The sequence below is a fragment of the Hemibagrus wyckioides genome, linkage group LG16 (assembly GCF_019097595.1).
Source record: "Hemibagrus wyckioides isolate EC202008001 linkage group LG16, SWU_Hwy_1.0, whole genome shotgun sequence".
NCBI classification, from domain to species: Eukaryota; Metazoa; Chordata; class Actinopteri; order Siluriformes; family Bagridae; genus Hemibagrus; species Hemibagrus wyckioides.
This window is the reverse complement of record NC_080725.1, coordinates 22,692,501-22,702,500: the sequence shown is the minus strand read 5'-3', so window position 1 is coordinate 22,702,500 and position 10,000 is coordinate 22,692,501. Positions and strand designations below refer to the sequence as shown.

General features: G+C 47.9%; 1 protein-coding gene across 3 annotated transcripts in view; it reads right to left on the bottom strand.

Moving 5' to 3' along the window:
- Positions 1 to 10,000, bottom strand: part of rc3h2 (ring finger and CCCH-type domains 2) — a 24,826-nt gene that overhangs the window by 424 nt on the left and 14,402 nt on the right. For all 3 annotated transcript variants that reach the window (XM_058411460.1, XM_058411461.1, XM_058411462.1), the window contains 10 exons: positions 7,382 to 7,606; positions 7,132 to 7,286; positions 6,340 to 6,740; positions 5,516 to 5,650; positions 4,089 to 4,229; positions 3,759 to 3,975; positions 3,514 to 3,595; positions 2,895 to 3,048; positions 2,571 to 2,701; positions 1 to 2,033 (listed from right to left, as the gene is read on the bottom strand). The exon at positions 1 to 2,033 is cut by the window's left edge and continues 424 nt beyond it. In XM_058411460.1, the coding sequence (XP_058267443.1) occupies positions 1,895 to 2,033; positions 2,571 to 2,701; positions 2,895 to 3,048; positions 3,514 to 3,595; positions 3,759 to 3,975; positions 4,089 to 4,229; positions 5,516 to 5,650; positions 6,340 to 6,740; positions 7,132 to 7,286; positions 7,382 to 7,606 (1,780 nt within the window). In that variant the 3' untranslated portion in view covers positions 1 to 1,894. The remainder of the gene's footprint in view (positions 2,034 to 2,570; positions 2,702 to 2,894; positions 3,049 to 3,513; positions 3,596 to 3,758; positions 3,976 to 4,088; positions 4,230 to 5,515; positions 5,651 to 6,339; positions 6,741 to 7,131; positions 7,287 to 7,381; positions 7,607 to 10,000) is intronic.

Below are 10,000 nucleotides of genomic sequence, written 5' to 3'. Positions count from 1 at the left end.
GGCACACAACTTCACGGAAGTTAGCAGCGATGTCGCGTTCAAACATGAGGATCAGGGAGGGGCTTTTCCTGAAAAAGTCACACTGGACACAAAGCGTGAAACGAGACGCGGTCTGCTGAAGTGTGGATGAGCTGAGTGACCTTCAGTGTGTCCACTAGACAGGGGGGAATGCAGAACTGAAAGAAGAAAATTAAATCATGCTGCAGAACGAACTCGAGAGAGGAAGCAGATCAGGACGAATTCCTGCTTCTGTCCATAAATCGTCTAGCTCGTGTACGTTACTCCCACTGTACAGCGACTGGTCATTTAACCCAGCTCTTTCCACAGCTTCACAGCAGTGACCTCATGGGGCGAAATCAGCTAAATGTGTTGGATACGAGCGGACTCTAAAACACCACCAGTGTGAAAGAACCCGGAAACAAGAGCCAAATGAAACAGAACATATAGAGAACAACGTCAAGATATGACAAGCCCCGCCCACTACACACCATGCAGTCCCTGATACAGTCAAACGGTCAGCATTTCAGCTAACGAACTGTAATGCAAGGTCATTTATACACCATAAACCGTACGACTAACGATAGCGTGCATCGAGCGATACGTCTGTGCAGAACATACCGTTTATACCAAGCTGATGCTAATTCCTCAGAAATTCATTACTTATCTGGAATTAAGGAAAAAAAGACTGACCATACATTTAAACATCCTAAAAGCTTAAGACACGCCCCCTTTGTTTCGTTACACGCTGTTAAGAGTCTGAAGAGTTGCCATTAACGTTCAATTACATCCTAACGTCTGAACAAACGTATCCATTTATTACAGGAGCAATGTGACGCTTGCGGTCAGATTCATCACGACGTTTCTGTGAAGGTCAGACTGCAGAAACACTCACTTAAACAACGCTCCATCAAAAGCAACGCAACACGTCAAAGATCAAACCGATTAAATCCCCCCTCACACTAGACGATTGGGGCAGATCAGGTGGACAGGTCAGTCTTTAGTGTAAATCTGCGTCTTCACATCTCGATGCGTTTCAGACCCAGACGTCGTGTCAGCTACAAACAGCAACTAAACTTCACTGCAGAGCTGAACGTGAGAAATTTCTCATTCGTTTTCTCACCGAGTCTCTCACACACACACACGCTGCTGAAATCAATCAATATTTGCTATGACTGCCATTTAAAAATAATACAGTCACTGGACAAAGCCTCTGGGGAGAGACAGCTAGAGAGAGAGAGAGAGAGAGAGAGAGAGAGAGAGAGAGACAGCAGGAAATAGCGTATATCACTTCGTAGGCACATTCACACAGAGTTCATAACAAAACCTAATAAAAATTCACTCGGTTTGTTTCATGCGTGTCAGCAGAGTCATTAGTGCTGCATCATGATGTAGGAGCTGTACAGAGCACCAGGCTTCACCCCTCTCACACACACACACACACACACACACACACACACACACACACACACTGTAAACATTTAGCAGAAATACAGAAACCGAAAGGCAGGAGCTGCAGATCATCAATCTCATAAACAGATTATTATTAATCATCATCATCATCGATGGAAATCGGAAGAATCCGATTGGCTAAAAGGTGGACTCTGATTGGCAGCTAGGTGACCTGAGATGGGGGCGTGACCGTAAACACGTGCAACACGTTTGCATAAGCTGCAGAATAATAATTTTAAAAAAAAGATGCATAATTGTTTAAATTGGAGTTTTTAGACAAAAAAGGGGCAGGGAAAGGGGCGGAGTCTACAGATGATTACCAGATGTTTGGAATTACATTAGGGAAGCAAAAGCTTGAGAAAATAATAAAGGAACTCCCAGGACACGTCGGTCAGTGCCGGTCAGAGACATGACCCAAAATTCAGACTCTAAAATTTGTTTTTTTTTAGCTCCCGTTCAGAATCATCTCAGGTCCCGGGTTCGGTCCGGCTGCGTCTCCAGGAGATCTCGGTGAACCCGTCTTCATCACCAGACCGGCCGCAGTGAGACCTCCAGCGTTGAGGCCCCCGGGGGAGAGAGACTTCCTGTAAGATGGAGGGAAGGACTGCTGTTAGACTGGTAGGAAATCACGTCTGATTTATTCTTCACATTGCTAGTGTACACACTTGTACAGTTCTGTCCACCAGGGGGCAGTGTTTAATATATAAAACTAACCAGAATTTCATAGGAAACCAGGAGAATCACTGAAGCCAGTTTTTATGAAGCTCCATAATAAATTCACGTGTAATAGCACATTTACACGGCATTACGACTGTAAACTAAGTCATTATGCAAATGGTCAGCTTGTTATTTGTAAATAAAACCTTTACAAAAGGGCCGTTATAATAAAACTGTTCAAACAGACACGCCTCTCTTATAACCAATCAGCTTTCCCCTGGTTCACACACAGCACCATGGACACACACAGGACACACACACGGACATCACGAGCGTGTAGCAGTGAGTCAGTGTCACGCTTACCCATAAACCCCTTCTCTCTGGGTCACAATAAGTATAAAGCAAACACCTAAAACACACTCAAAGTGTTTATAAATCCTGAAAAAATAAAAAGCTCAGCTCACCTGAAGGCCATCTTCTTCAGTAAATGAGCGTCCACCATGTTCTCAGGTAAGGACTGGACCGCCCGCAAGCTTCCTGCTGCATCACTGAACACACTGGAGAGGTGATTTTCACACCGCGACTCCAAAGATACCTGATCATGAGAAAACAATACAGAAGAAAAAATATCACCAATATTTTCTTTGCATGACCATGTTTGGGTCACATGACCATGACATCAGCATGCGGGTTTAATCCTTCAATTCGTTGCCTGTATTCTAGCACTTGAAGGAAAATTTGTTAGAAAAGTGTCACCAGTCCATTAGTGACTTCTCTGTAATACTGACCTCTGACTGGATCACCGGTGGTTCCGAGTCCTCCATGCGGAGAGCACACAGCTCCAGCTCAATGTCCCGGTCCGGCTCGGTCTCTGGTCCGTCTCGAACCAGGAACTCGGCTCCACGCTTCCCGGCAGTGCTGAAGGAGGAGCGTCTCTGCTCACTAAGAGGGAGAGGGAGAAAAAGAGAGGGGGGGGGGGGAGAGAGAGAGAGAGTGAGAGTGTGTGAGAGAGAGAGAGAGAGAGAGAGAGAGAGAGAGAGAGAGAGAGAGAGAGAGAGAGAGAGAGAGAGAGAGCGCAAGATGGGGGAGAGACAGACAGACAGACACACACACAGAGAGAGAGACAGAGACAGAAAAGAGAGAAAGACAAACAGAGAGACAATGAGAGAGAGAGAGACACACACACACACGTTAGTCCCAAAACATTCACTGCATTAAACATTGTTTTTCCTGGTGTGGTTTTCTCAGACTAAACACTCGTGTGTGAGATCAGGTGAGAGAATCAGGTGTTTCTCCTAATCAGAATCTGCCCTAACGAGTAATCATCACAGACACCACACGCGCACACACACACACACACACACACACACACACACACACACACACACACACACAGAACTAACTGACCTCTCTAGGAACCCAGAGCGAGACGACTCGAACCCACACGGACTCCACTGACACTCACTCTGTGTGACATGAGAGCTGTAATCTGTAGGAAATATAGAAAGAAAGAAATTAGAGATGAGAGGCACAGCAAGTCACACAACACAACATCCTCCAGGGGGCGCCAGTGCTCCATCATCGTCATCCTGTCTGTTCATTATTCTTTATTATATTAGTGAAGAAATTCTCTCCCTCTCTCACACACACACCTCTGAAGTTGATGAGTGTGGTGGTGGTCGTGCGTCCGTGCGTCGCTGTGGCCTGAACGGGTTCGGTGGTGTGGTGGTCAGTGCGAGACGAGCGGGAAATCGCTCCCCACTTTGAGATGATGGGACCTTCTCCGAACGGGATGATGGGGTCCTCGTCCTTCACGCGTCTGTACGGCTCCGAGACCTGCAGCCAGTGTTTAGCTGTACACTCACCATCCTGAGAGAGACAGAGACACAGAGAAAAAGGAACTGTGAATGATTCTGATTCACATTTACACCCATTCATAAGGGATGAGAGAATCAGTGTGTGTGTGTGTGTGTTTCTCTCACCATGTGTTGGGAACAGGTGTGAGAGTAAAGGGGTTCCGAGTCAAACGGGCCGATGGCGCCACACGACCACGGCGAGTAACGGGCGAGAGAAGCGTCCGCACCTCCACATTTACAGCTCACACACACCCCGCTCTCCACACGCTACACACACACACACACACAGCAGAGTTTAGCAGTAGTCATTACATTTCTTGTGTACAAGCATTTCATTCAGTGTTGAAGAGGAAAATCCCGGGCGCAGAGCGGAGCGTCGACAGAGACGGAAAAATTCACCAATTCAAGTTTAGAGGCCAAAAAAAAAAAAAAAAGGTACAGAATAAGTGCAGGATATTAAAAGACAAGATAAACTCCTGATAGGATATTAGCTTGAGAATGAACAATATTTAAAAATTAAAAAAAATAACTAAAAACCCTTTTGAAAAGTCTTTAGAGGCCTTCAACAGTTTAAGATAAACCACCTGAAAATATGATTAAGATAATTAAATAATTATTTATCTGTGACTTTTAAATAATTATTAAAATGTAAGGATATTAAATTATTAAACAATAATTGTTCAAATATGAGAATGTTAAATAATTATTATTAAAATGAAAAAAAAAATTATTAAAATATGAGAATATTAAATAATTATTAAAAACAAACAAAAGTCGCTTTGTCGCTGTTATGGTCAGTATTATTCTACTAGTACTATTATTATTATTATTATTATTATTATTATTATTATGAGAAAGAGGAAGACTAAGATTGAGTATTCAGGGAAAAGCAGGACATTTCAGGATTTATTACATTATGTGTGAATATTTAATAGTTAAATAATATAAATGACTTTTTTAATTAGATATACAACGACAGATTTATTAAATATTTAGAATCAATATTAATTTTTATGACTCATACATGATTTAAAAAAACATGATGCAACACCTTAAATAAACAAAAGGCTGAAATGGAACAGGTTTTTCATTTAATACAGGAGGTTCTGATGTTCTGATGGGTGTGTGCATGTTTATAAAATGTTAAAACACCGAAAGAGAAAGAAAGAAGGAACAGAGAGAAGAAGGAGAAGAAGTGGTGTAGAAGAAACTCCTCCGTCTGTTTTGTTTAAACGCCCACCGACATGCAACAGGCTGCGTTTAGAAAAATAACAGTGAGTCAACAGGCAGGGGTGTGTGCTGCCAAACTGTCCTGCATGTGTTGTGCGCACACACACACACACACACACACACACACACACACACACACACACACACACACACCAAGAGCAGAACTTGCAAAGATTCTTCAGTTGCTGAGCAACAGTTCCGCTTTAAATAGCTGTAACAGCACGCTGAGGGAGAATGACGCTCCTGCTGTCACACACACACACACACACAAGATTTCTAATGAAACACACTGCACCCCCCCACCCCCCCACCCACACACACACCTCAGAGCAGAGATCCACAGTAAAGACGGGGGAATGCTGTGCCGCACGGCCCGAGCCATGGTGCTGATGTGACCACTGTTCCTGCCGGAGAGGGTAGAACTCCTCAGAGCCCAGAGCGGCTCGGCCGTACGCCTCCTGACACACACACACACACCCCAAACATTACACACTAAACACTTTCAGGACACAGAAACAATGCTGCCTTCGTAATTACATGTTTTCCTCAATTTTTTAAGAGAAAATATTTAAAAACCTACATTATATCATTTACATATGTAAATATATCCAACATTACTAAATTATAATATAACATTTGATCGTTTCAAACTGAATTACTTTCCACAAGCGGTTCTAGACAACGGAACATTTTTAATTATGGCACATTTTATAGTTTTATGAGGTTTACAATGTTTAACGTTCCTCAAGCTGCTATTGCCGAACTGGATTGAAGCCCCGCCCCCGCACCTTGGTTACTGTTGCCATCTAGATCTAGCCTCCAAAAAAACTGGAAGATGTTGTCAAGGTTACGGTATAAATAGTTTCATTCAGCCCAAGTGCTAACGTTTGGAATAAGAACAAAAATCTTTTTAAAATTGGGAAAGAAATAACTTTAGAAGAACAGCACGAGAAAAGATGTAAAAATAACTGGACAAAAATAAAGATGCGTCATGGATGTGGGTCTCTGGTCTATCTTAAGCATTTGGTATACGGTCCTTGGCAGGAAACAGTTGAGGGCGGAGCCAATTTCAGGGGCGGAAAAACGTAAAGACATTTTTAAAAAAAGTTGCTAGAAGCCGAGATACACGTTAGATAAAATCTGGTACCCGGTGCAGGGCGGCTCTCCTGTTGGAGGCGGTGCAGTAGGCGCTGTCGAGCGAGTTGAAGCGCTCCCGGAGAGGGGGATGATAGATGGACGAGTGCAGCACCTCCAGAGGGAGCGAGTTGCTCCGGCCGTCCTGTCTGTGGTACAGCTGAGGCCTCCAGAGACGCCGGCTGTCGTAGACGGGAGCGTAGACGCCGTGACCGTGGGGGTGGGAGTGATGGAGGGGCGGGTAAGAGGGAGAGGCGGGATACGGAGACAGACCTAAACGAGATTGGAGGGGCTGGTCAGGGTAGGGCGGAGCCAACGGAGGCGGGGCTGAGGAGTCAGAAGCAGGGCTGGAGCGAGGGAAGCGAGGCAAGTAGGGTTTGTGAGAGTTCGACAGAGGAGCCGGGAAAAAATGACCTAGAGAGACAGAGAGAGAAAAACAAATAAACAAGAGAGATGGAGCTCTGCAGGACTTTTCTGTTAGCCCCACCCATGCTTAGTAACTGTTGCTATCCAGCAGCATCGAGCATCCAAAAAGTCGTCAAGGTCACAACAAGGTTGATAATCCATAATGCTTGAAGTTCACCATCTTCCCCCCGATGACATTTCTGACCTAAAAATGCATTGTTATGTAGATGTTTGGCCCCGCCCCCTCATACATATTCAACTGATGCAAATAATCCCCAAGTGTCCATATTACTGGTTTAATGAGATAATCTGGAGGTATCTGCTGAGAAACTGATTACAGTCGTGACAGAATGATGTGTGTGTGTGTAACTGTGTGTGAGAGAGAGTGTGTGTCAGTCACCGGACGGGCAGGACGGCAGATCGTACGCAGATCTCTGTTCAGGAAAGTAGGGGCCCTCGTGGTGAGCTCTCTGTGGTAGAGTAGAGGGTTTGAGGAGCACTGAGGGGTCTGCAGGAGCTCCTGACGCTGGGCTCTTCGGAGGAGAAGCCGTTTTCCTGTGAGCAGCAGAAAAGATGTTAACATATCTGTATAGTGTGTGTGTGTGTGTGTGTGTGTGTGTGTGTGTAGGAAGGTAGGAAGCATGTCTCACAGGTCTTGGTTGGTAATTGGAAATCCATCAGCCAGCTCCTTCATCACCTCATCCTGCTCCTGCTCTCCTCCTCTGGGTACGAGGCGAGTGGGGGAGGAGCTCTCTGAGGTCACGCCCTCCTGCTCGCCAACACACACGTCTACAGCTGAGGATTTTACGGCACCCGTTTTTGACAGGAGGGACGGCCTGGATCCTGAACTGACCTTCTTATTCCTCATTCGGTACCTTGGAGGAGGAGGAGGAAGAAGAATAAGAAGAGGAGGAGGAGAGAAGAGCAGAAAAGTACTGAGAGGCTGTGTGTGTGTGTGCACATGTGTGTGTGGTGTGGGTGTAAAGCGAGCGTGTGGGTGCGAGTGTGAACGTGAATAAAGGAACAGGAAGAGAAAGAAAAAAAAACCCTTCTGTCACTTTGTTCAGTGTGTGTGTGTGTGTGTGTGTGTGTGTGTGTGTGTGTGTGTAAGTGGTACACATTTCAGCAGATCCTTCTGGTTGTATGTGAACGTGTGTAACACACTGACGTGTTTATAAATAGTCATCCTTGTCCGCCAGTGGGTGAGTGTGTGTGTGTGAGAGTGAGTGTGCGTGTGTGCGTGTGTGTGTGTGCGCGCGCGTGTGAGTGAGTGAGTGTGTGCGCGTGTGAGTGAGTGAGTGAGTGAGTGAGTGAGTGTGTGCGCGTGAGTGAGCGAGTGTGCGTGTGAGTGAGCGTGAGTGAGTGAGTGTGTGTGCGTGAGTGAGTGTGCGTGTGCGCGTGTGAGTGAGTGAGTGTGCGTGTGAGTGTGCGTGAGTGAGTGTGCGTGAGTGAGTGAGTGTGCGTGTGAGTGAGCGAGTGAGTGAGTGTGCGTGTGAGTGAGCGAGCGAGTGAGTGTGCGTGCGTGTGTGTGTGCGTGAGTGTGTGTGCGTGAGCGAGTGTGCGTGTGAGTGAGTGAGTGTGCGTGAGTGAGTGAGTGTGCGTGTGAGTGTGCGAGTGTGCGTGTGAGTGAGTGAGTGTGCGTGTGTGAGTGTGTGAGTGAGTGTGCGTGTGAGTGAGTGAGCGAGTGAGTGTGCGTGTGAGTGAGTGAGCGAGTGAGTGTGCGTGAGTGAGTGTGCGTGTGAGTGTGCGTGAGTGAGTGTGCGTGAGTGAGTGTGCGTGTGTGAGTGAGTGAGTGAGTGTGCGTGTGAGTGAGTGAGTGAGTGAGTGTGCGTGTGAGTGAGTGAGTGTGCATGAGAGTGTGCGTGAGTGAGTGAGCGTGCGTGAGTGAGTGTGCGTGAGTGAGTGTGCGTGAGTGAGTGAGTGAGTGTGTGTGAGTGCGTGTGCATGTGAGTGTGCGTGTGAGTGTGCGTGTGAGTGTGCGTGTGAGTGTGCGTGTGAGTGTGCGTGTGTGAGTGTGCGTGCGTGCGTGTGAGTGTGCGTGTGAGTGTGCGTGTGTGCGTGCGAGTGTGCGTGTGTGAGTGTGCGTGCGTGTGAGTGTGCGTGTGAGTGTGCGTGCGTGCGTGTGTGTGCGTGCGTGCGTGCGTGTGTGCGTGTGTGCGTGCGTGTGAGTGTGCGTGCGTGTGAGTGTGCGTGTGTGAGTGTGCGTGCGTGAGTGTGCGTGAGTGTGCGCGTGTGTGTGCGCGAGTGTGCGCGTGTGCGTGCGTGAGTGTGTGTGCGTGCGTGCGTGCGAGTGTGCGTGTGTGAGTGTGTGTGTGTGCGTGAGTGAGTGTGCGTGCGTGAGTGAGTGTGTGCGCGTGTGAGTGTGCGTGAGTGTGTGCGCGCGCGCGTGTGCGTGTGTGAGTGAGTGTGTGTGTGAGTGAGTGTGCGCGAGTGAGTGAGTGTGCGTGTGTGTGTGTGCGTGTGAGTGAGCGAGTGAGCGCGTGTGTGTGTGCGTGAGTGAGTGTGCGTGTGTGAGTGAGTGTGTGTGCGTGTGAGTGAGTGTGCGTGTGTGAGCGCGCGTCTGAGTGAGTGAGTGTGCGTGTGTGTGTGTGCGCGCATGTGAGTGAGTGTGTGTGTGTGCGTGTGAGTGAGTGAGTGAGTGTGTGTGCGCGTGAGTGAGTGAGTGAGTGTGTGTGTGTGAGTGTGTGTGTCTGTGTGAGTGAGTGAGCGTGTGCGTGCGCGAGTGAGTGAGTGAGTGTGCGCGCGTGTGTGCGTGTGAGTGAGTGAGTGTGCGTGTGTGTGAGTGAGTGCGTGTGTGTGAGTGAGTGCGTGTGTGTGAGTGAGTGCGCGCGCGTGTGAGTGAGTGTGCGTGTGAGTGAGTGTGTGTGCGTGCGTGTGAGTGTGTGTGTGTGTGAGTGAGTGTGTGTGTCTGTGTGAGTGAGTGAGCGTGTGCGTGCGCGAGTGAGTGAGTGTGCGCGCGTGTGTGCGTGTGAGTGAGTGAGCGTGTGTGTGAGTGAGTGTGTGTGTGCGAGTGAGTGAGTGTGCGTGTGTGAGTGAGTGTGTGTGTGAGTGAGTGTGCGCGAGTGAGTGAGTGTGCGTGTGCGTGTGAGCGTGTGAGTGAGCGAGTGAGCGCGTGTGTGTGTGCGTGAGTGAGTGTGCGTGTGAGTGAGTGTGTGTGCGTGTGAGTGAGTGTGCGTGTGAGTGCGCGCGTCTGAGTGAGTGAGTGTGCGTGTGTGCGCGCATGTGAGTGAGTGTGTGCGCGAGTGTGTGCGCGTGTGAGTGAGTGTGTG